The sequence below is a fragment of the Schistocerca americana genome, chromosome 3 (genome assembly GCF_021461395.2).
Source record: "Schistocerca americana isolate TAMUIC-IGC-003095 chromosome 3, iqSchAmer2.1, whole genome shotgun sequence".
Classification (NCBI taxonomy): Eukaryota; Metazoa; Arthropoda; class Insecta; order Orthoptera; family Acrididae; genus Schistocerca; species Schistocerca americana.
This window is the reverse complement of record NC_060121.1, coordinates 920,177,300-920,204,535: the sequence shown is the minus strand read 5'-3', so window position 1 is coordinate 920,204,535 and position 27,236 is coordinate 920,177,300. Positions and strand designations below refer to the sequence as shown.

Here is a 27,236-nt window from a genome sequence, read left to right as displayed (position 1 = left end):
TGCCTAGTAAGTGGATTAAGGACAGAAAAAACTCACTGTAGTCTAACAACAAAATTCAAAAACCGCTAAGAAAGCAAAGGCTGTTACACTATCGGTTCAAAAGAGAATGCACAAATGATGACAGGCAAGATTAGTACATGTGTAAAAGGTGTGTGCATGAACTTCATTACCTTCACACCTTAGCAGAAGGTCTGGCCGAGAACCTGATAAAACTGAGGTCTTATGTAAAATCGCTAAGCAGGTAAGGCTTCTATCCAGTATCTCATTGACCTGTCTGGTGTGACAATAGAAGAAGCAAAAGAAAAGCTGAAGTTTGAAATTTCGTATTTAGGAAACTGCAGATTGACTATCACACAGACTCCCGTATGGACAACATAGTAATAGGCATCTATGGTGTAAAGAAATAAGTGAAAGAGTTGAAAACAAATAAGTTGCCAGGTTTGGATGGGATCCCAATTTAGTTTTACAAATAGTACTCCACGGCATTGGCCCCTTACTGAGCTTGCGTCTATCACAAATCTCTTGCCCAATGCAAAGTCCCAAGTGACTGTGCAAATCACTCTATTCAGTACCTCCTAATTAGTTATGTGATCTACCCATCTAATCTTCTTCATTCTTCTGCAGCACCACATGAGTTTATGTGATCGCTCTAAGCTTGTTGACACCAGTGCCTACCAATTTAAATTGTATATTACAGCACTGATGATGGTCACTAAGTGACCGAAAATCGATTTTGCGGTTAATAAAACAAAAAAATACGACCAATGCTGTCTCTCCTTCCAAGTATACCCATTATCTGGTCGTGGTGCACAGGACACTCCATGGAGTCGCCAATCTATACTATATGTTAACAAATTTCTCTGCTTCAGAAACGCTTTCCTTGCCATTGCCAGTCTACATTTTATATCCTCTCTACTTTGACCATCATCAGTTACTTTGCTCTCCAAATAGCAGAACTCCTTTACTACATTAAGCGTCTCATTTCCTAATCTAATTCCCTCAGCATCACCCGACTTAATTTGACTACATTCCATTAGCCCCGTTTTGCTTTTGTTGATGTTCATCTTATGTCCTCCTTTCAAGACACTGTCCATTCCGTTCAACTGCTCTTCCAAGTCCTTTGCTGTCTCTGATAGAATTACAATGTCATTGGCAGACCTCAAAGTTTTTACTTCTTCTCGATGGATTTTAATATCTACTCCGAAATTTTCTTTTGTTTCCTTTACTGCTTGCTCAATATACAGATTGAATAACATCGGGGATAGGCTACAACCCTGTCTCACGCCCTTCCCAACCACTGCTTCCCTTTCATGCCCCTCGGCTCTTATAATTGCCACCTTCAGAATTTGAAAGAGAGTATTCCAGTCAACATTGTCAGAAGCTTTCTCTAAGTCTACAAATGCTAGAAACATAGGTTTGCCTTTCTTTAATCTATTTTCTAAGATAAGTCGTAGGATCAGTATTGCCTCATGTGTTCTACGGAATCCAAACTGATCTTCCCCGAGGTCGGCTTCTACCAGTTTTTTCATTCGTCTGTAAAGAATTCGCATTAGTATTTTGCAGCCATGACTTATTAAACTGATATTCGGTAATTTTCATATCTGTCAACACCTGCTTTCTTTGGGATTGGAATTATTATATTCTTCTTGAAGTCTGAGGGTATTTCGCGTGTCTCATACATCTTGCTCACCAGATGGTAGAGTTTTGTTAGGCCAGGCTCTCCCAAGGCTGTCAGTAGTTCTAATGGAATGTTGCCTACTTCCGGGGCCTTGTTTCGACTTGGGTCTTTCAGTGCTCTGTCAAACTCTTCACGCAGTATCATATCTCCCATTTCATCTTCATCTACATCTTCTTCCATTTCCACAATATTGTGCCCAAGTACATCACCCTTGTATAGACCCTCTATTTACTTCATCCACCTTTCTGATTTCCCTTCTTTGCTTAGAACTGGGTTTCCATCTGAGCTCTTGATATTCATACAAGTGGTTCTCTTTTCTCCCGAGGTCTCTTTAATTTTCCTGTTGGCAGTATCTATCTTACCCCTAGCGAGATAAACCTCTACATCCTTACATTTGCCCTCTAGACATCCCTGCTTAGCCATTTTGCACGTCCTGTCGATCTCATTTTTGAGACGTTTTTATTCCTTTTTGCCTGCTTCATTTACTGCATTTTTATAATTTCTCCTTTCATCAATTAAATTCAATATTTCTTCAGTTACCCAAGGATTTGTACTAGCCCTCGTCTTTTTACCTATTTGATCCTCTGCTGCCTTCACTACTTCATCCCTCAAAGCTACCCATTCTTCTTCTACTGTATTTCTTTCCGCCATTCCTGTCAATTGTTCCCTTATGCTCTCCCTGAAACTCTGTACAACCTCTGGTTCTTTCAGTTTATCCAGGTTCCATCTCCTTAAATTCCCACCTTTTTGCAGTTTCTTCAGTTTTAATCTACAGTTCATAACCAATAGATTGTGGTCAGAGTCCACATCTGCCCCTGGAAATGTCTTACAATTTAAAACCTGGTTCTTAAATCTCTGTTGTACCATTATATAATCTATCTGATACCTTATAGTATCTCCAGGCTTCTTCCATGTATACAACCTTCTTTTTTGATTCTTGGGCCAAGTGTTATTTGATTAAGTTATGCTCAGTGCAAAATTCTACCAGGCGGTTTCCTCTTTCAGTTCTTACCCACAATCCATTTTCACCTACTACGTTTCCTTCTCTCCTTTTTCCTACTATTGAATTCCAGTCACCCATGACTATTAAATTTTTGTCTCCCTTCACTATCTGAATAATTTCTTTTATTTCCTCATACATTTCTTCAATTTCTTCGTCATCTGCAGAGCTAGTTGGCATATAAACTTGTACTACTGTAGTAGGCGTGGGCTTCGTGTCTATCTTGGCCACAATAATGCGTTCACTATGCTGTTTGTAGTAGCTTACCTCCACTCCTATTTTTTTTTTATTAATTATTAAACCTACTCCTGCATTACCCCTATTTGATTTTGTATTTGTAACCCTATATTCACTTGACCAAAAGTCTTGTTCCTCCTGCCACCGAACTTCACCAATTCCCACTATATCTAACTTTAACCTATCCATTTTGCTTTTTAAATTTTTATATCTATCTTTAACCTATTCATTTCCCTTTTTAAATTTTCTAACCTACCTGCCCAATTAAGGGATCTGATATTCCACACTCCGATCCGTAGAATGCCAGTTTCCCTTCTCTTGATAACAACGTCCTCTTGATTAGTCCCCACCCAGAGATCTGAATGGGGGACTATTTTACCTCCGGAATATTTTACCCAAGAGGACGTCATCATCATTTAACCATACAGTAAAGCTGCATGCCCTCGAGAAAAATTACGGCTTTAGATTCTCCTTGCTTTCAGCTGTTCGCAGTACCAGCACAGCAAGTCCCGATAGTAGCGTCAATTAATAGTTTGTCTCTGTGACACAAATTCACGGTGAACTATTTCTTCAAAGTCAAAGAAAACCATCAGTGTGACTTTGACGTTTGACATGACATGACATGACGTGACATGACAAGCGTTTTGTGGTCTTGGAGAATCTTTCCTGATCCATTGCAAAGGTTGACCCTTGGTCTGGACATCATAACCGTAGACCCATGTCCCATCACCAGCTACGATTCTTTAAAGAAGCATCTCATTCTCATTTGCGTGATCCAAAAGCTCTTCACAGATTACGAGGTGAAGGTCTTTCCGGTCTTGACCCGTGGGTCACAGGATGAACTTGGCAGCAACACGATGCATTCAAAGGTGCTGTATTGGGATTTCATGACATGATACAACTGAAATGTTACATTCTTCTGCAATCCCTCAGTCAGTCAGTCTTTTATTGTCAGTCTTTCATTGGCATGCACAATTTCATTGACTTTCCTGACATGAGAATTGTCAGTAGACATCAAAGGGTGTCCTGAATTGAAGACATCTTGAACGTCCATCCGGCCATTTTTAAACCATGCGAACCATTCATAAACCAAGTATGGCTTAAGCACTCATCACTGTAAGCTTCCTGCATCATTTGGTGTGTGTCTGTATAGGTTTTCTTGAGTTTCGTGCACAATTTAATGTGGACGTGTTGCTCCTCTAATTCCGCCATGCTGAAATTCACAAATTGTGCAACAATGTTCCACTCAATACAGCACAGAACAAAACTAACAGACGTACAACAATGAAACTTCCAGCACATATACTTTAAACACTGGCATGTGCGGGGATGCCAAACACTTTTCACTCCAACATACTATTGAGGCAAAATTATGAATGTTCCGGAATTTTTTGAATAGACCTCATATTTATTCCAATGAAAGACTGTTTTCTCTAACAAAAGTGATCATTGTTAAATTTCCAATCAAATTACATGATATTGGCAAGAGAACTATTTGAAGTAAGGACATTCCAAAGCTAAGTTTCACTATACTTTTCAGTTTATTTTAAAAACACCAGTTATTTGTCCCTGTCAGGTCGAGGACCCACACACATCCATTTAAGAAATCGCAATCCTGTTTTTATTCAGGTAAATCCATTACCGGAGAGGTGAGAGATGTGATTATTAGTTCTCTCAAATTAATTAGTGTGAGTTGGTTGTATAAATAAATCACCTATGGATGTAAAATTTTGTAGTAAATGTCATAAGCATGCTTAACAACCTTTTTATTGCCTGCCTACCTACACACACACACACACACACACACACACACACACACACACACACACACACACACACACGAAAACCTTAATTATATGGACAAGAATAATTTGAACTGCCTGTAGTAATTTGCAGTACTTGAAACTCTTAATGTAGATGACATCCTTGGTAACATAAAAATTCATTGAAAGTCATCCCTTATGAAAATATAGTAGAAGTCCAGTTACCCTTTGACTTGGTACCAGATCCTATCTGGACAGTAGTTTGATAAATCATGAAAACAAGTTTTTTTCCGTTTATAGTACTGTATATACATATGGTGTCAGTTCTTCCACATATCGCTCAGTCAGTTGCTGTGCTGTCTTCATTTGTTTTCATGCAATCAAGTCTGGCATCTGCTTGAGGTGAGCAACTGATATGGTCCCACTCAGGCTGTTGCTCCATCCACATTAGTGCAGTGTCAAGACACACAAATTCCTCGTGAGCTGACTGTCCCACACCTGGTTCAGTGACAGTGTAATCCTCCTGGTTGGTTGGTTGGGTTAAAGATTAAAGGGACCAAACTACAAAGGTCATCGGTCCCTTGTTTCATAAAAACACAGAGCAGAGTGAAACTATCCACGAGGCAGGCGAAGCACTAAAAGAAAAATCCTCCTGACCATCATTTTCTTCTCTCATACTTTGTTTGATTTCATTGTCACTGAAAATCTGGAATCCAGGGTCTGAGGAATCACAAGCAAACCACTGCAGTTGGAACATACAGGAATTTTCAAAAGGATCTTTCTTTTGTCCTCAAATGAATGTTTGTCCTCAGCTGCTTCTGTTCTTTCCTCTTCCTTTTCATACATATGCTTTTCATCTTGATCTTTCTGTACCTCATCTTCAATTGAAATGTCTTTCAATTGATTCCAAATTCTTTTTAATGTAGTTGTTTTGACTAAATTCCATGCTCCTACCACCATGTAAAAGCAGTCTTTTAAATTCAATACTTGATGATGAGCCACAGTGCCTTCTTCATTTACATCTTTTATCAAAAGTTCCTCCACAGGTGCCTTCTGTAGTGTCACTTCATAGTTTGGATCACCAATTGGTCCATTGGCTGCAGAAAACTCACTACATTTGGCAGCAGGAAGAGTTTTTCAAAACCTCTGTCTTCTCTATCAAGAAGGCTTTCTGTGGGGTAGGTGTGTGCATGGCCCAGAATTAACATCACGGTACTTATTATTATTATTGATGATTATTATTATTACTATTCCTGCTGGTATGAAAATTGAATCATACCATTAGGAAAAGAAAGTAGCAGTCATCCAGGCCTTTGGTCAATTCTTATAGAATATAGGAAATTTTTAACAGCCTTGATAGCCTAGCGGTTTTTCAATTTTCCTGTCAGCAGAAAAGGTATTTTTTTGTTTCCTGCTCAGCACGGTAACATGGTCTTTACTAACCATATGGCCATAAGTACTAGTTTCCCTTTTAGAGCTGAAGTTATTTCAAGCAAAGCCTTCCAAATAAGGGCTGTGTCATCCGTGTTGTATAAAAATTCAGTGTCATAAGATCTACTTCAGTTTTGAATTTTTCAATAAATGTTTCTGCTGCTTTTAGGCCTGTTGATAGTTTTTCACCACTTAAATCCAACTCTCAAATACTGTGCCTTGCCTTGAAATTCTGTAGGCAGCGGTTGCTCACATTAAGTGAAGACAAACTGTCGATTTTTTTTGGCTTTGTCTGCCAATGATATGACAGCGCATTTCCTTTTAGAGGATTTATGCCACTCAGTAAATTAAAACACCCACATAACACAAAACAAAGCGAAAGCCTTGGAAGACAGAACATATAGTGACAGATCATTGTGTAAGTTAAGGTCACAAAACAGATTGATGTAGTCTGCACTGAATGACAGCACAAACACAATAGTGTGTGTATTGTGCATATGGTATTCATTGTGCACTGGAAGATTTTATCTTTTATTACATTCACTGTGGATTGATTTTAGAACAATAAAGAAACATTACGTGGTAATGTATAGTTCAATAACTATCGAACAAAACTAACAATTTTAGTCATGGTTCAAATTTCTTTTTCCTCAAAATGATCTGGATAATTGGAGTTCCACTGAACTAGTTAAAAATACATCTGTCCTGTATACCACCTGTACCCTAGGAATCCACTTCTAGTGTGAACCCCCACGTCATTCTCCAAAGCCCACATTGTGGTTCTGGGAATGACAATGTTCAAACTTACGCTAGCTGTGGAGAGAACTACCTGCAGCAAGAAAAGGTACAGTGGCCAGGTTAACTGTGAGTATACATTGTTTGCTTACATATGCTATGAAGAGGTTATGGCCTCAATTCAACAAGGAAGTGAGTTTACTAGTTTTCTCAAGTACACCACACCCACTTGAAGCCATTCATTGATATTAAATCTTGTAGAGCTACCAAATTGTCCACATATTGATTCCTGTGTTACACCCACGGTTTCAAATAGTCCGAGGTATTTTCTGTATGAGATGGGGTGGTTTAGCAGGCCAGTCAGTATGCGATATGGTGCATGAGTGGTCATCAAACAAGGGGTGTATGTGTGCAGCTCTTTGAACATGGCTATCATCATCTTGGACAGACATAGACATAGACATAAAATGTTGCCACCAGCCAACTGTCATAGAGACTAAGTCCAAGACATTCACTTAAAGTGGCAATAAAACTGGCTGCCCCTCGGAGTTCTAAATCCCGCCATCTGCACAATTTGGCAACACTATAGGGTGTGGAAATGTCTAGAGGAAGTGTTGTCTTCTGGTCGAGATGTTACAGTGCTGTATCTGCTCATTGTTTAGTAGTAAACAAGTTCACTCCTTCTTTTATTTTCTAAACTGCATTTCTGCTGTCTGCTGAAGGTAGTGTACTGAGTGAACCTCAAAGATAATTTGCATCACATTCTAACCCACGGGTAATATCGATACCTTCCTGGAAAGAGCTCATGGCTGCATCAAGATAAGAACAAATATTTCCTTGAGCAAAAGCCAGTGTGAACAAATAAGATTTTGTGTCTAGTGGTATAAGGGTGTTGTTTCCATCATAGATGGCATTTTTTGCAACCTTTTGGTCATAGTATAAGAAAAACAACCAAGAAAACTGTAGTAACTGCCACGACTACACAACAACACACTGCTAATTTCACGTAGTAAATTATCCAGGGGATTGTTTTGGAAGTCATCCCATACGCACTTCTTCATCTGACCTTATGGCCTTAGATGTTAAGCTTTCCTGCTCCTTATCAATCAATCAATCATCAAGAAAGTTCCTTTCTCAACAAAAATCCTCTTCAGACGTGGCATGCTCACATCTTTAATGTCGGACAAGTAGGTTCTACAGGTGTGGAATCAGTAAGCTACCTGACCATTCACTGACTGTTTTAGATAATGTTAGAGAATATATTGTTGATGATTAATTTCTCTGTCACCTTTACTGTTATTCTCAATAAACTAATGGAAAAATACACTTAAAATATGCACTGTACAAGTACAAATGAATTACTACTTTACCATGATAACCTTGCAATGAAATACTATTTTAATAAAACATAAAGTATTCGAAATGGTCTATATTGGAGAGAGAAATGTGGCAGCTGTTTGCTAGCTGTGAGATGACATGGTTGCTCTCTCTCTCTAAAGTAAATGCTGTGTTTGGTCTCAGTGCAAGCATGTTTTTTACCTATCTTGTGGCAGTTTCCATCTGCCAGACCAAAGTTTAACACTTGATAATGCCTTTTTTCTGATTCTACCATCATAATTTTTTATTTTTTATGTATACATTATTTTATTAGTTAAATTGTAGCTTCTTTATGTGTCCACTCCAACTGCTAATTTCCATACTACTCAAGTATGACACCGGACAGCACATAAACCTGTACATTTTGAAGTCCAAAGTCTTATTAATTCATGCTGGTGTAGGCATGCTTGTGTTACAAATACTTAATATTTTATTAGAATAGACTCATTTTAAGGTTATTCTGGTAAGTCGTAATTCATTTGTATTAGCACAGTTCATATTTTAATGTAATTTTTTCCTTTAGTTTATTGAAAATAACAGTAAACACAAGAGAAAAGTTAATCATCAACACTATGTTCTCTGACATTATCTATAACAGTCTGTAGGTAGTGGGAAGTGCTTGTGGTAATTACGGCAATAAATAATCACTTGCACTCCCGTCACTTAATATGAATACTTTTATTCTCACAGCATATGCACAATGCATGTAGCATAGAGCATTTACTGCAGACAACTAATCTGCCAAACATACGGTTGTTCTTGCTGCAATAGGGCAGTGTTATTATTTGTGGGAGGGTGGGGGGGGGGGGGTGATAGAGCCAGTGGTTCTACATCCCCACAAGACTATAAATGGTCAGGTAGTTTACTAATTCCATGCCTGTAGGAATCCACTCGTTTGGTGTTAAAAATGTTTGAAGTAGATTTTCATCCTTGACGGTTGTGTGATAAGGAGCAGAGAAGCTAAACATTTGACGCTGCAAGGTCAGATGAATAAGTGTGGGAGGCCAGACTTCCCAAGAACCTCTGGGATAATTTAGTATGTTAAATCAGCAGAGTGTTGTTGTGTAGTAGTGGCAGTTACTACAGTTTTCTTGGTTGTTTTTCTTACACTGTGACCAAAATGTGTCTCGTTTGTTGGAAAAAATGCGGCGTACAACTACCCTTTTTGTACCATTAGGTGCAAAATATTATTTGTTGATACTGCCCTTTGCTCAAGGACATGTGTTTTGTTAATACTCAACCATTAATTCCTCCTCGAGAAGTTAACATAAAGGCACCATAACTCTTCATCTGTAACAATACTGCATAAGAGCAAACCGATTTAGTTCAACCAAAATCTTAGTAATAGTTATCCCTTTGATTTTTGTTGTTTTGAATTAGACTATGCAGTTTTCCTAGGCCCAACCCCAGAATCTTAAGGTATTGAATGCAAATGTGGCACTTCATCATGTGTCAGTTAACGAGACTTCCTGAATGTGGAAAATCATTAACTCTAGAATAACCTTTCTTGAAATAAGAAAATCCTTTTATGGTATTATCTGTCCAATGGCACTCACACTACATGATACAAATGTTTCAAATTGGTTCCTCTCCTTGCACCCCTCCATTAAACACAAAGCGAACAATATGTCACAAATGTCAGATGTTTTGCACTAGTGCTCTATTTTATTACACTTAAAACATTTTCTATAAGGCTAGAACTTCAGGTAAGAAAATGACACTTTATAAACACACTCGTAACAACTGACACAACTTGTGTAACTGCATGATGTTCAGATGGTTTATTGAAGTTATTTAATGTGAAAAAATCAAACTACAATAACAAACAATTTTATGTTGAAAATGTAAGAGAAGTGTGCCATGCTAGAATCAACTGGTTGGGTGGTGGTTGGAGTTAAGGAGCCCAGTGGCGGGTGGCTGGTGACCACTGTAGGACAAGGAAAATCTTTAAGCATATTTTGGAGTAGCCACGACCTCTTTCGCAGAAGATTTTGCTGTTACAGATGGCTTAGAAAACGATGCAAATTAGCTCCGTGATTCAATCAGTGTGGTGGCTTAAGCAGACAATCGAAATGTGTGTTAAAAATTAAAGAAAGGACTCCAACTTACGACTTCATGTATCATATTTATCATTAGACCACGAGCAGATACGGCACCCTAATTTCTCAAGTGGAAGACAACAGTTCCTCCAGCAACTTCCATGTCCTACAGTGTTGCCAGATCATGCAGATGGCCAGACGGAAAATTCTGAGAGGTAGCTAATTTTATTGGTGCCTTAAGTGGATGACTCGGACTTTGTCTCTGCCTTAGCTGGAGGGTGGTCATTTGGTTTTGTGTCAAAGACTATTCACAGTGTTATCATTCTGAATTTGTAGAAAAAAGGGCAACAAATGGTCACCGAGAATATTGAAATAAACAGAGTTTGTTATGTATATGGCAATTTGAATGATCATTCTGTCAAATCTTCATGTTGACTGACCCATCATACTGCACGAACTCCATAAAACCAACTGACACATACAGCTTCACTGCCATGGCTTATGTCATTGATTGAATTGGAATATCGCATGGCGACCTGGTACTATTTCTATATCTGCGGTACTCTGAAAATTTCTTTTTAAGGAGGGGACTGATGTTTTATCCATTGTGTTTATGTAGTTCAGCACGTTTCACTTGGTTATAAAAGTTCAGAAGGAAAATGTATATAAGATTCTGTGCATAGTTAATCACATGCAGATAAACAGTTTTTAGATGCTGATGTTGATTGGTGGCTATCTGTGTTGACATTGACTTGAGACAATTATAAAAGGCATAATCTTTGTGGGATCTGTACTGTGTAGTTTAGGCAGCCTCAGTCTGTAGATTGACAGTCCATCATTCTGAGTAAAGCATTTGACACTGTATCTCAAAGTACTTTGCTCATGAAATTAAGACACTATGGCATGGAAGAGGGCACCCTGAAATTATTAGAATCCTACTTAAGCAACAGAGTACAATTTGTTAGTGTAAAAGGGCAGCTGTCAAACCCACAAACAATAAAAAGAGGTGTGCCACAGGGCTCCATATTTGGGCCCTTCCTGTTTGTAGTGTACGTTAATGATATGCCACAGTATTTATCCTGTAAAACAGTCCTCTACGAGGATGTTACAACTTTTATCAATTCAGGGCAGACTCTTGAATCTGTACGAGAAAAACATAATATAATATTTGAAAAATCGGTTCATTGGTTTAGTGCAAACTCCCTATACATAAATGAAACAAAAACTGAGGAAATATTCTTTAATTTGAAGGTATCAAACAAAGAAAATAAGTCTGTTAAACTGTTAGGAATGATGATTGACCAGAAACTTAGCTGGGATAAACATATCACATACGTCTGTTCTAAACTTTCACGTGCTATGTTCCTACTTTATAAGCTTAGGAATAATGTCAGCCAAAACTTACTGCTGCATTCATATTTTGCTTATATCCACCCCCATCTTTCATATGGTATTCTACTCTGGGGAAATTCTCCCAATTCAGTATCAATTTTTAGATGGCAAAAAAAAAAAGCTCTTCAATATATAGTTGATTTATCTCCTCGGGATACATGCAGCGAACATTTCAAAAAACTTAACATCATGACCGTTCCTTGTTGGTACATCTATTATTGCTTATTACACGTAAAAGAAAACATAGCTCAATATCGCCTTAGGTCATCTGTCCACACCCTTAATACAAGACGAAACCACACAATTGATCTGCCATATTCTAGATTGTCCAAGATATGTAATAGTTATAAATATGTAGGCCTTTAACTGTTTAATATGCCCCCTAAAATTGTACAAACAGTATCTAAAAATAAATTTAAGACAACATTGGGTCAGTGGCTCAAAGGTAAAGCATTTTACTCAGTTGATGAGTATAAAGATTGTAATATGGCAGATTTGCTGTTTTAACATAGAGAAAGGTACCTCTGCCTGTAGTAGGACCTAAATTTGGATAAACAATATCTAACATATAGGTATAGACCTATTTCGAGTGATCTATATTTGTATCAATATCTTAGGATAATGACATAGTGGTATCAACAACTATATGATAATGACATAGTGTCATTAACAGGCTGGCCGGAGTGGCCGAGCGGTTCTAGGCGCTACAGTCTGGAACCGCGCGACCGCTACGGTCGCAGGTTTGAATCCTGCCTCGGGCATGGATGTGCGTGATATCCTTAGGTTAATATAATGGAAGGAAACATTCCACGTGGGAAAAATTATATATAAAAACAAAGATGAGGTGACTTACCGAACAAAAGCGCTGGCAGGTCGATAGACACACAAACAAAGACAAACATACACACAAAATTCAAGCTTTCGCAACAAACTGTTGCCTCATCAGGAAAGAGGGAAGGAGAGGGGAAGACGAAAGGAAGTGGGTTTTAAAGGAGAGGGTAAGGAGTCATTCCAATCCCGGGAGCGGAAAGACTTACCTTAGGGGGAAAAAAGGACAGGTATACACTCGCACACACGCACATATCCATCCACACATACAGACACAAGCAGACATATTTAAAGTCTTTAAATATGTCTGCTTGTGTCTGTATGTGTGGATGGATATGTGCGTGTGTGCGAGTGTATACCTGTCCTTTTTTCCCCCTAAGGTAAGTCTTTCCGCTCCCGGGATTGGAATGACTCCTTACCCTCTCCTTTAAAACCCACTTCCTTTCGTCTTCCCCTCTCCTTCCCTCTTTCCTGATGAGGCAACAGTTTGTTGCGAAAGCTTGAATTTTGTTTGTATGTTTGTCTTTGTTTGTGTGTCTATCGACCTGCCAGCGCTTTTGTTCGGTAAGTCACCTCATCTTTGTTTTTATATATAATATCCTTAGGTTAGTTAGGTTTAAGTAGTTCTAAGTTCTAGGGGACTGATGACCTGGGAAGTTAAGTCCCATAGTGCTCAGAGCCGTTCGTCATTAACATGAATACTCCGCGCGTAATATAAATTTGTATAATGTTTATTTATTATTGTGAAATTAACACTATACAAAATTCCAAATGCGTGCTATTGTACTACACAAACATTCATATGATTTATATATACATTGTTACGAGAATATAACCATCTTTGTACTGTAATTGAACTTGTTGACGAAGCCCATTGTATAAGAAAATAATGAACAGCTAGTAAAGATTCTTATTCTTATATGTAGTTTCAGCAACTTGTGCAAAAATGGCATTATATAAATACAAATAACTGTAAAAAATTCTCAACTCAATTTGTCATTAAGAGTATTTCTTACCTGAAAATTAAGTTGCTAAATATAACTCGTGTATGTGAGTAATACAATAATAAGGTCAGTTGTGTTTACAGATCTGAGTGGGGATGCTGTGAAAGGAAGCCCCAAAAGTTGGAGCCAGGAGAGCCTTGATATAACAGGTAAATAAATACGTTTGTTTCGTTTAGCAGTTTTGTGGAAATTAGTTTTCAATTCCATAAAAATGTGTGTATAATCACATAAAGAGTGGCAGCAGTCTTATGAGCACACAAGTAAAAGGGACACAGATACTAACCGTGAGATCTAGTGATTCCTTCTCCACATTATGTAACTGAAAAGTGTGAAGAAATGATACCCTGTGGGAATCAATTCATAAAGCTGCAAAGAGGAAAGTATATTATGGTTTATCACCTGTCAGCAATGAAGTCATTAGAGATGAAGCTGAAGCACAGATTTGGGAAAAATGGGGAAGAAAATTGTCCATGACATTTTCGAAGGAACTGTCTAAGCATTTGCCTCAAGCTGCTTAGAGAAACCTTGGAAAACCAAAGTCTGAATGACCAGACGAAGATTTTAACTGGCACTGTGAGTGCGAGCTCAGTGTCACTGTTGAGCCACATCATGTGGTAAGAAACCTTCTGAAACAACAGACCAAGAGATCCACTGCATAAAAGGGGAAGATTAGCATTGGAGGTTTTTCTATCCTAAACATCCAGTGCCACACATTCTCTTAATACCCTAGTAGTCACTTCCTGCACGTACGAGGTATGGTCAAAAAGAAATGGGACTTTTTTTTTAATTTTGTGGGCTTTGTACGTCACATTTAAAAAATTATTGTGTTGGTACACAAACTCCTGATGAATGTTTGCATTCTCAGCTGTTTTGTTGACAGTTGAAAACGTTGAAAAAATTGATGAAAGAATTTTCTATGGAATAACGTGCAGCACCGCATTCGAAATATTGACTATGGCTTTTGGCGAATGTACTGTGTGTAAGACAAGAGTTTGAGTGGTGTAAACATTTCAAAGAGGATCGAGAAGACGTTGAAGATTCGGACTGCCCCTGGATGCCCTAGCACAGCAGTTACTGACAACAATGTAGTAGAAGTAAAGAAAATGTTTCAGGAAAATTGCCAGATAACCATCAGAGAGATTGCTGACGATGTCAGCATATCCTGTGGCTTATGTCGAGCATATATATATATATATATATATATATATATATATAATTTTTTTTTTTTTTTTTTTTAGCATGAAACTTGTAGCAGCAATGTTTGTTCTGAAATTGTTGAATTTTGACCAAAAATTACGTGTAGACAACACTTCGGAATTGCTGAATAAAGTCAACAATGATATGGAACTTCTAAAGAATGTTATAACAGGTGACAAGACATGGGTCTACAGGTATGACGTTGAGACCAAGGCCCCATGGTCCCAATGGAACTGCCTGAAGAGCCAAGACTGAAAAAAATTCGATAAGTTCCATCACATGTGAAGGTTCTTCCCACTGTTTTCTTTTAATACAATGACATAGTGCATCATGAGTTGCTGCCTTATGGTTGTATGGTCCAGAATTGTGCCAAAGTGACAAATGGAAATTGCATCATGATAAAGTTCAACCTCACGCCTCAATGCTATTTCAAGTTTTTTTTAAACAAACCCATTATGTTGCCTCAGCCACTGTATTTGCTGGACATGACCCCATGCGATTTTTTTTTCTTTTTTTTTTCTATTTCTGAGGCTAAAGAGAACCATGAAAAGGCATTGTTTGGCCTCCATTGATAAAATAAGAACAGAAGGAGCAGAACGCTGTAAAGAAAAGTGAGTTCCAGAAGTGCTTACAAGATTGGAAAAAGTGTATTATATCGGGGGGGGGGGGGATTACTTATGAATGGGACAAAGTTGATGTTCATGATTAAATAAGTAAATTCTTTAAGAAAAAGAAAAATTTCTATTAATTTTTGATTGCACTTCATAGTGCGCACCTAACTTATGTGCAAAGGTCTACAGTTCTCCACCATAGCAAAGATCTAGAAATTCGCATCTAAGATCACCATATAATCATTAGAGCCTCAGGTTGAAGCCTCGAATTTATCTCAGATAAGAGCCTCCCAGTAAAAATACCATGTACCACTACCAGTCATTCCCTCTCCTGTTCCACTTGCAAATAGAGTGAGGTGTCTTATTTTCGCAGTTCTCACACGAAATGTGTGTCTGCGGCAGTAGAATTGTTCGGCAGTCAGCTTCAAATGCCAGGTCTCTAAATTTTCTCAGTAGTTTTCCTCAAAAAGAATGTTGTCTTGCATCCGAGTTCCCGAAGCATCTCCATGACACACATTACTTGAATCTACCAGTAACAAATATAGCACCCCTCCTCTAAACTGCCTCTATGTCCTCCCTCAGTCCGACCTGGTACAGATCACACACACTCGTGCAGCATGCTATTTGCAGTCACCTTTACATGTGAACCACACTTTGCTGAAATTCTCCCAATAAACTGAAGTCGACCATTCGCCTTCCGTAGCACAGTTCTCACGTGTTCATTCCATTTCATATCACTTTGCAACGGCATGCACAGATGTTTAAATAACTTTCACTGTGTCAAGCAGGACACCACTTATTCTGTATCCGAACTTTACAGGCTTGTTCTTCCTACCCATTCACAGTAACTTACATTTTTCCTCATTTAGAGCTAGCTGCCATTCGTTAAATCATCCGCAAACAACCACAGATTGCTGCCCACCATGTCCACCAAATCATTTATGTACATAGAGAACAACAGCGGTCCTATCACACTTCCCTGGGGCACTCCTGATGATACTCTTGTCTCTGATGAACCCCCGCCATTGAGGACAACATACTGGGTTCTATTACTTAAGAAGTCTTCAAGCCACTGATATCTGTGAACTTACTCCATATGCTCGTATCTTCATGAACAGCCTGCAAAGGGGTACCATGTCAAATGCTTTCTAGAAATCTAGAAATATGGAATCAGCCTGTTGGCCTTCATCCATAGTTTGCAGTATATCATGGGAGAAAAGGACAAGCTGAGTTTCACAAGAGCAATGCTTTCTAAGCCTCTCAAACTCAAGATAGTGTATTACATTCAAACTGAGAATATGTTCAAGGATTCTGCAGCAAACCGAAGTTAGAGATACTGGTTTGTAATTTTGTGGGTCTGTTCTTTTACCCTTCTTATTTGCAGGAGTCACCTGTGCTTTTTTCCAGTCACTTTGTGCTGGGCAAGAGAGTCATGATAAATGCAAGCTAGGTAAGGGGTCAGTGCCATAGTGTACTCTTTGAAAAACCAAATTGGGATTCCATATGGACGAGGTGATTTATTTGCTTTCAAACCTTTCAGCTGTTTCTCTATGCCAGGGATGCTTATTAGTATGTCGTCTGTATGGGAGTCTGTCCGATGGGGAAATGGTGGAATGCACACGTACCGATATTGCGTCCATTTATGTTCTTATTACATATACTGTGCTGTCATGTATCCAAGAAACTGAATTGATTCTCTTTACTGATTATGCAAGTATTATTATCAAGCCTACTGAAGAAACTCCAGCACTAAAAGTTTTCTTGAAATTTGGTTGTCTGCAAATGGAACTTCAATAACACGGTATATCCAGTTTTGTACTCCTCAGTGTGTGAGAGTTTTATTAGAAATAATGTATGAGGAAAAATCAATCTCTGAAATAGAATACTCTAAATTCTTAGTTGGTTATATGGATAGAAACCTGAACTGGAAGTTGCATGCTGTGGGTCTTAAAATGACTGAATTCTGCAACATTTGCATGAAGCCTGATACCAGGGTTGTCGAACAAGCTAACATACTTTTCCTGTTCCATCACTGATGGCTTAAGAAATCATATTCCAACGCAAATATTCATTAAGGAAAAAAGCGTTGGTTGGACAGGACCATTTAATAAATTTAATATGCGGTGCTAACTCTACACTTTCTTTTCTTGAAGCTAGTCCTTTAAATAGTTGGGCGTATTGAAAACAGCCACACACTACATTTACTCCTTCATAGAGTTTCTTGTTAATAATCAAAAAGAGTTTGAAGACAACAGTAACATTTGTAAATTCTTAACTTCAAACACAAAGTGAAATCTCATCTGATTGACAACACTTTATACCCCATTGAAGAATATCCGAGTTTCTAATACAATTTGTGTGTGCGCACAATTAAAAGAAAGAGAGGGGTGGGGAGTGAATGATTGTATATGGAGTTAGGTGTAAATCACTATATGAATTAAAAAAAAAAATTGAAGGTAATCGTATAGATGATCAACAGACCGCCATATTTTTCGCAGAGAAAATGAGTGATTACTGTAAGGTAACTAACTTGTCCCACAGCATAGTAATAGATCATAAATATTTTCGAAGGAACGTGCTACTAACTTCATCATCATTAGGAAAAGGACAGGTTGTTACTCAGTAGCAATCTATCCTTTTCCTAGTATGGTTGATATTCCAGTCTGGTGTTTCCATTGTTTGATTTTAACTAACTGCATCCTTATTGATAGCTTTTTAGTAATCATGCTGGGATAATAAGCTGAACTGTGTCTTGATGTTAGCTGAAATACAGTGTGAATTGCTTTTTCCTTCGCTAGAATATGTCTTACCAGTGAAGACGCTGAAGGAGGAAGTATTAGTGGTGCGTAAGACAAACCTGGCTATGGAGCAGTCACAAGACCTAAATCGTATGTCAAGATAATGAAATTAGAGAGGTATAAATGGTGTAACTAAGTGGTTAAATGCCAGACTACAAATCAAAATGTCCAGGATTCTACCCCTAAATGGTCCAGAAGTTTTTCTGTCATTTATCTCCTTCATAACTCTTCTTTTGTTGAACTAGATCAATCTCAATGCTAGGGCTGGCGCAAGTGGTGGTAGATAGCTGATAGATTTCTATTAGCGATGAAGTCCATGAACTTTATGACAAGGACACATATAGAGAGGGAGCTTAGGACTTGACCAGCTTGTTGCAAGGCTTGCTACTTACTGAAAAGCTCCTCTGGGTGGTTGAGGGAGAATATTAGCTGAATGAGGGAACCCATGCTTCCAAAAAAATTGTATTTATGTAATGTTTTCTGAATGTGCCTCACTCTCTCTGCCACTTGATATGTAGAATGTTTTTGCATCTGTATTTGCTTGTAGTTTCTTTTTCATATAGAAACTCACTTAATAAATCCTTTTTAGATGTCAGCCACCATGAGGTTACGAAAACAGGTCCAAAGTCTTGGACACAGGAAGATATGGAACTTGCTTTGGATGCGCTTCGTAATCATAGCATGAGTTTGACCAAAGCATCTGCAACATATGGAATTCCATCCACTACACTGTGGCAACGTGCCCATCGGTTAGGCATTGACACTCCCAAGAAAGAGGGGCCTAGTAAAAGCTGGACAGAGGACAGCCTGAATAGTGCACTTGAAGCCCTAAGGACTGGCAGTATTTCAGCGAACAAAGCAAGCAAAGCATACGGTAAGTAAAGGAGTGCTGGTATTACCAAAAATATATTTTAATTGTCTAGTTTCCTGACCACTGCAGAATGTTTAGCATAAAAAAAATTTTAAAAAAAATGTAAACTATGTACAATAATATTAAGAAACAAGAAATGTAACTTCAAAATTTGTGGAAAAAATGTGCAGTTAACTAGAGTTTGAGCTAGGAGAATTATTAAAGCAGAAAATTTATTGAAATGACTTGCTATATCTACAAAATTTAAAGAAAAGGATATCCCAAAAGTAGCCACTCTGGATCTCACATATGGCTTGAGATTATTCAGTCTTAAGACAGAATGAGCTGCTGATGTATTCTGTAGATGGCACGATGATGTCTGAAATTGGTGAACATACAATTAAACATCAAGTGCATGATTCAGCTTTGTTAATGTTACAAAAGGGTTCTAGATGTATTGACTAATATCCTTCCGTCTATGATGCATAAGTTTGTTCATGGCCACAATCTTTGATGGAATAATTAACCTACCTTTGAGTGGAAGGGATTCATGTACGTGACGACAAAATATTTTTGTCAGCTGGGATTGTGTAGGAAGAGCAGTAGTATCACTTGAATCCTATCTATTGTTTGCACTAATATTCCTGTCACATGTTATTACGACAACATTTCAGAACCTCTATTGCTGAAATATGAAACCATAACAAAATGCTGTGGGAAAAATACACCATAGCAACTGCCCAAGTTATGAATGTTGGGATGTGCAAAATACATGATGACTTTGATTTGTTTGGAATGTACTGCCTACTTTATTTGAAAGTGAAATAATGAGACCAAGGCTAGAGGAAGATAAGCATTTCACAGGCTTTATTCCGACAGCTCTGTATTTTGTGATATAGAATAAGCAGTGACTGGTAGAATGCAAACACTATGACAGTTGTCTGTGAGTGCAAAAAAGAGAAGTATCTTGACATCCTGAGAGGAGAGGAGAGGAGAGGAGAGGAGCGGAGCGGAATGAGAAAACGAGCCCTACCTCCCTCTCACAGGGCTGGCAGCCTGTGTACATACTCCATACTCGTACGAGGCCAGAACTGACACAGTAGTAATATGGATCACTAACCCCTTTTGGCGTTGTGAGAGTCATACTGGAACCACATCATGGACCAGTCTTTTAACTCCTTTCAAAATAAAAAGATAAATGAAAGAACAGTGCACAACGGAAGATATTCAGTAGCAGCTACAACACAATTATTGGCAGTGTTGTAGATATGGTAGTTTGAGTCCAACTTCCACTATTACCCAACCAGTGTTCAGAACTCCTCCCACCAAAAACTACCACATTAAAATGTTTACATAAATGCTCTCTGCCCCCCACTCCCTTCTCTCTCTCTCTCTCTCTCTCTCTCTCTCTCTCTCTCTCTCTCTCTCCCTCCCCCTCCCTCCCTCCCTCCCTCCCCCTCTCTCTGACCATTTAACTTCATGTACAGGGCATATTGTCTGATTATCTACAATAATTTCCAGCTTTCTAATCAAGCAAGACTTCTGGCCCTGTGTGGGGAAATATTTACATTGTCAGGCATGTAAGTTGCAGATATGTTATGCTCAGCTTTTGGAATGTATAGTTAAGTCTAAATAAGCATTCTGCCCATACAGTAGGGAAACAGACAAATTTAAGATGATAATAGTGTGTTTACTCATAAAGTATATAGTTTTGAGTATATTTTAAACTGATTATTTATTTATCTAAAAACAAAGAAGATGTGACTTACCAAACGAAAGCGCTGGCAGGTTGATAGACACGCAAACATACACACAAAATTCTAGCTTTCGCAACCAACGGTTGCTTCATCAGGAAAGAGGGAAAGACGAAAGGATGTGGGTTTTAAGGGAGAGGGTAAGGAGTCATTCCAATCCCGGGAGCGGAAAGACTTACCTTAGGGGGAAAAAAGGACACGTATACACTCGCATACACACACATATCCATCCGCACATACACAGACACAAGCAGACATTTGTAAAGGCAAAGAGTTTGGGCAGAGATGTCAGTCGAGGCGGAAGTACATAGGCAAAGATGTTGTTGAATGACAGGTGAGGTATGAGCGGCGGCAACTTGAAATTAGCGGAGGTTGAGGCCTGGCGGGTAACGAGAAGAGAGGATATACTGAAGGGCAAGTTCCCACCTCTGGAGTTCTGACAGGTTGGTGTTAGTGGGAAGTATCCAGATAACCCGGACGGTGTAACACTGTGCCAAGATGTGCTGGCCGTGCACCAAGGCATGTTTAGCCACAGGAAGATCCTCATTACCAACAAACACTGTCTGCCTGTGTCCATTCATGCGAATGGACAGTTTGTTGCTGGTCATTCCCACATAGAAAGCTTCACAGTGTAGGCAGGTCAGTTGGTAAATCACATGGGTGCTTTCACACGTGGCCCTGACTTTGATCGTGTACACCTTCCGGGTTGCAGGACTGGAGTAGGTGCCCCTCAAACCCAGGACCTCCCACTTGTGACAGGATACTTTCCGGGACTGGATCAGACTCTGAATGTGGCTCTCCAGCAGGGATACGACTTCCTCAAATCCTGCCCTGAAATGAGATCCATCCTTCATGAAATCCTCCCCACTCCACCAAGAGTGTCTTTCCGCCGTCCACCTAACCTTCGTAACCTCTTAGTTCATCCCTATGAAATCCCCAAACCACCTTCCCTACCCTCTGGCTCCTACCCTTGTAACCACCACCGGTGTAAAACCTGTCCTATGCACCCTCCCACCACCACCTACTCCAGTCCTGTAACCCGGAAGGTGTACACGATCAAAGGCAGAGCCATGTGTGAAAGCACCCACGTGATTTACCAACTGACCTGCCTACACTGTGAAGCTTTCTATGTGGGAATGACCATCAACAAACTGTCCATTTGCATGAATGGACACAGGCAGACAGTGTTTGTTGGTAATGAGGATCACTCTGTGGCTAAACGTGCCTTGGTGCACGGCCAGCACATCTTGGCACAGTGTTACACCGTCCGGGTTATCTGGATACTTCCCACTAACACCAACCTGTCAGAACTCCAGAGGTGGGAACTTGCCCTTCAGTATATCATCTCTTCTCATTATCCGCCAGGCGTCAATCTCCGCTAATTTCAATTTGCCGCCGCTCATACCTCACCTGTCATTCAACAACATCTTTGCCTATGTACTTCCGCCTCGACTGACATCTCTGCCCAAACTCTTTGCCTTTACAAATGTCTGCTTGTGTCTGTGTATGTGCGGATGGATATGTGTGTGTGTGCGTGCGAGTGTATACCTGTCCTTTTTTCCCCCTAAGGTAAGTCTTTCCGCTCCCGGGATTGGAATGACTCCTTACCCTCTCCCTTAAAACCCACATTCTTTCGTCTTTCCCTCTCCTTCCCTCTTTCCTGATGAAGCAACCGTTGGTTGCGAAACCTAGAATTTTGTGTGTATGTTTGTGTTTGTTTGTGTGTCTATCAACCTGCCAGCGCTTTCGTTTGGTAAGTCACATCTTCTTTGTTTTTAGATATATTTTTCCCACGTGGAATGTTTCCCTCTATTATATTCATATGATTATTTGTTTAGTTACATGTAGTTGCTATACGAATATTATTTAAGATTCTGACCATTGAATTACTGCAGTGCATTGCTTCATCACTGTACATAAGTCATTTCATTAACTATTAATATTAGAATTGCTTTTGGTCCTCGTATTATATGTATGGTTTCTACTTATATCTGGTATGTTCCATGCATGAGAAAATTACTGTCACATTTATGTTCTGCTAAGATTATCATTCCCATCTTCCATTCATGACACCACATGTTTGCTCCTACATTGGTACACACATTTAAATATCAGGTTATTTATAAAATCCTGGGACTGATTGCTTCTGTTCATGTTTCTTATCTTGAATTCTTTTCATAAGGGAAATCAAAGTAACAAAACACAGGCAGGCCCAATTATTGTATTTCAATGATTATATAAACATAATAAGAATGAAATTTTGTTCTCTGAAGAATGGTATTTAGTATATTTGTTTGCCGAAGTAGCAATGTAACTAGTTAGAAGAAAAGAATCACAAACACACACTATTTATTTGAACTTTGGAATCCTCAAGTAAACAAATATGGACTACTTCCATAATGTAGGTTTTGTCAGCGTGTCACATTTCACCTAAGATGTGGCCCAACAATTCAGTGGTAAGTACATAAAAAGATGGATGACTATTGTTTTTCCTATTGTGACAGTGATTTAAAAACATCTTGTGCATATGAAAGTTTTTAATTTTCACTACATAGTCATTTTCTCAGAATTCAAATAAACAATAGTCACACTATTTTCTAAGGAAATAAACAAATCTGCCTGAGAGAATACATAACAATGATTGTGCATTTAAGTAAGAAAGCACAGGGACTAAAACTTTTGTCCTTCATCAATAAGGAAGTACACAAGCAAAAATTTTCGGGTGGAGGACAGATCTTGTGTGGAATGCCTCTCAAGGGAGCAATAAGAAAGAAAAATATGAGAGAATAGCCACTGTGAGTAGAATGTCCTGTGCTTTTAATGACCATGGCATAAAACCTGAGAGTTTACAATATTACTAGTACTGGTTAGTTCCAGTTTACATATAAGTTGTAAATACACTTTGTGGACTCCAGCAGATAAGTTTGTAAGCCAACCAATATTTCTTTGAAGCAACTGTTTGACATCATCAGGTGATTAAGGTAATTACTGTGTAAAGCTACATTGATATACAGGGCTATTACAAATGATTGAAGCGATTTCATAAATTCACTGTAGCTCCATTCACTGACATATGGTCACGACACACTACAGATACGTAGAAAAACTCATAAAGTTTTGTTCGGCTGAAGCTGCACTTCAGGTTTCTGCCGCCAGAGCGCTCGAGAGCGCAGTGAGTTAAAATGGCGACAGGAACCGAGAAAGCGTATGTCGTGCTCGAAATGCACTCACATCAGTCAGTCATAACAGTGCACCGACACTTCAGGACGAAGTTCAACAAAGATCCACCAACTGCTAACTCCATTCGGCGATGGTATGCGCAGTTTAAAGCTTCTGGATGCCTCTGTAAGGGGAAAATCGATGGATCGGTCGTGGTGGAGATCATGATCAGCAATTCATGTCATGGCCTCCACGCTCTCCCGACTTAACCCCATGCGATTTCTTTCTGTGGGGTTATGTGAAAGATTCAGTGTTTAAACCTCCTCTACCAAGAAACGTGCCAGAACTGCGAGCTCGCATCAACGATGCTTTCGAATTCATTGATGGGGACATGCTGCGCCGAGTGCGGGAGGAACTTGATTATCGGCTTGATGTCTGCCGAATCACTAAAGGGGCACATATCGAACATTTGTGAATGCCTAAAAAAAAACTTTTTGAGTTTTTGTATGTGTGTGCAAAGCATTGTGAAAATATCTCAAATAATAAAGTTATTGTAGAGCTGTGAAATCGCTTCAATCATTTGTAATAACCCTGTACATACACAACTGAAGTGATGCCACTCCTTGCAGCATACTATAAATTCATGTGTGAACACCTAGTTTTCAGTGGTATGACTATAATAGTGCCAGATGCTGTCATGTCACTAAATGTTAAACTCAGTTGTACTTAGTGATGCCACAAGCCTTCCTGAACCATTGAGTAGCACCGTTTGACTGCTCCTCGGCAGTTTTATTTTGAAACATAAGTACTATGTCCCAATTCCCGATGTTATTCAATCTGTATATTGAGCAAGCAGTAAAGGAAACAAAAGAAAAATTCGGAGTAGGTATTAAAGTCCATGGAGAAGAAATAAAAACGTTGAGGTTTGCCGATGACATTGTAATTCTGTCAGAGACAGCAAAAGACTTGGAAGAGCAGTTGAACGGAATGGGCAGTGTCTTGAAAGGAGGATATAAGATAAACATCAACAAAAGCAAAACAAGGATTATGGAATGTAGTCGAATTAAGTCGGGTGATGCTGAGGGAATTAGATTAGGAAATGAGACACTTAAAGTAGTAAATGAGTTTTGCTATTTGGGGAGCAAAATAACTGATGATGGTCGAAGTAGAGAGGATATAAAATGTAGACTGGCAATGGCAAGGAAATCGTTTCTGAAGAAGAAAAATTTGTTAACATTGAGTATAGATTTAAGTGTCAGGAAGTCGTTTCTGAAAGTATTTGTATGGAGTGTAGCCATGTATGGAAGTGAAACATGGACAATAAATAGTTTGGACAAGAAGAGAATAGAAGCTTTCGAAATGTGGTGCTACAGAAGAATGCTGAAGATTAGATGGGTAGATCACATAACTAATGAGATGGTATTGAATAGAATTGTGGAGAAGAGGAGTTTGTGGCACAACTTGACTAGAAGAAGGGATCGGTTGGTAGGACATGTTCTGAGACATCGAGGGATCACCAATTTAGTATTGGAGGGCAGCGTGGAGGGTAAAAGTCGTAGAGGGAGACCAAGAGATGAATACACTAAGTAGATTCAGAAGGATGTAGGTTGCAGTAAGTACTGGGAGATGAAGAAGCTTGCACAGGATAGAGTAGCATGGAGAGCTGCATCAAACCAGTCTCAGGACTGAAGACAACTACAACAACAACAACAACATCAACAACATGTCCCAGTTTTTATGAAACAGTTACTGCCATGGTCCATTTGATTTGATTTCAATGTGTTTTCATTTTCTTAATGGAAAAGAAGTAAAATATGTTGACAGGTACAGTTCTGCAGTTTCTAGATCTATACAAAGAACGCTTACTTTACTTCTTCGTGTGCAGGAAATTTGACATGGTCTGTAGTTGGCTGTAATGGAGATGATCTCTATTTTCAGCCTACTATAAACCATGTTTTTTTGTAAATAAAGGTCATCTACATTACAGCTTACTGTAGACCATGTTTACTTCTGTTAAGCATTAGGAGGCTGTGGATCCCCAAAAAACAAAATTTTAAGGTCTTTTTGTAGTACAGCATAGGCTACTATAATAAAACACCAATGTATTTGGATAAAGATGCTGAAGTGGAATGAATGTATACGTTCAGTAAGAAGTGTCTGCAAAAGAAAGTGATGCCAAGATGCTTGGAAGTGACAAGTTTCGAAGTTAGCTAATCACACTATTTAAATAGAGAGCGTCCATGTTACAGCCAAATGCAGACCATATTTTCTTTTATTTTATTGTACATGATGTTCCATGTCATGAACTTCACCACAATCGTGTTTCTTGTCTGCCTTGTCTTTGAGGTCCTATTTAATAATTTGTTTTGATTGGTACTTTACCCATTATGATGTGATTCAGTCTCCAAATCTTCCAGCTTGTTGTATTGTCACAGGGCATCTCTTGAAAGACAGGTTAACCCTTTGGGGGCTCTTTTAGCTCAGTCTTAAGGAATCTCTTGCAGGCCTTTCAATTTGTCAGGTCCACATGAATACCATGTAGGATGTGGCCTTCATTGAAAATCTGTTTAAATTTTTCTGTATTTTCATGGGCAATTCTTGGGGGCTCAGATCCTGAGAATCCAACCTCTTTACATTGTTTCCCAGGTGCTGTGGGTTTCATGCATCCTGTTGTTAATCTGCGTGTCATTTAGGGTTAGATTGACTTTTTAGCATGTGTAGATCTGGACCATACTCAGCCTTAATATTCCACCATGGAAAAGCAAAGTGCTTGACAGTTGTTCGTAGTAAGATTGACCTGACTCCTCATTAACTATTTGCCAGTTTTCTCAAGATGATGCTCCGGGCGATGACCTTTCGACAGGTCTTCTTGCAGTGATACATTGATGGAAAAGAAATCGCAACACCAAAAAAGAATTAATGTAGAGTAATGAAATTTAGGGACTACATTTGTCTAGGTAACATATTTAAGTGGTTGACATTACAAGATCACAGGTTAGTGTAAGTGCAAGATAAGTCATTGCAAATGTGAAATGCTGTTACATTAGTAACCTGTGTAACTGCCAGAATGTTGAATGCAAACATGCAAACGTGCATGCTTTGTGTTCTGCAGGTCTGGATGTCAGTCTGTGAGTGGAGTTCCCTGCCTGTTCCACATAGTGGCTCAGTACAGGGACGTTTAATGCTGTTCATGGATGATACTGGATTTGTTGACCAATGATATACCATATGTGTTGGATTGGAGACAGATCTAGTGACCAGATGAGCCAAGACAACATGTCAACTCTCTGTAGAGCATGTTGGGTTACTAACAGTTGTACACCGGTGAGCATTATGCTGTTGGAAAACACCCCCTGCAATGCTGTTCACGAATGGGAGCACAA

At 39.0% G+C, this 27,236-nt stretch overlaps 1 protein-coding gene across 1 annotated transcript in view; it reads left to right on the top strand.

Annotated features, from left to right (window-relative positions):
* The window catches only part of LOC124606535 (protein bric-a-brac 1), a 281,528-nt gene that overhangs the window by 228,490 nt on the left and 25,802 nt on the right, over positions 1-27,236 (top strand). Inside the window, exons 8-9 of the mRNA XM_047138519.1 lie at positions 13,568-13,633; positions 18,680-18,964. Of these exons, the coding sequence (XP_046994475.1) occupies positions 13,568-13,633; positions 18,680-18,964 (351 nt within the window). The remainder of the gene's footprint in view (positions 1-13,567; positions 13,634-18,679; positions 18,965-27,236) is intronic.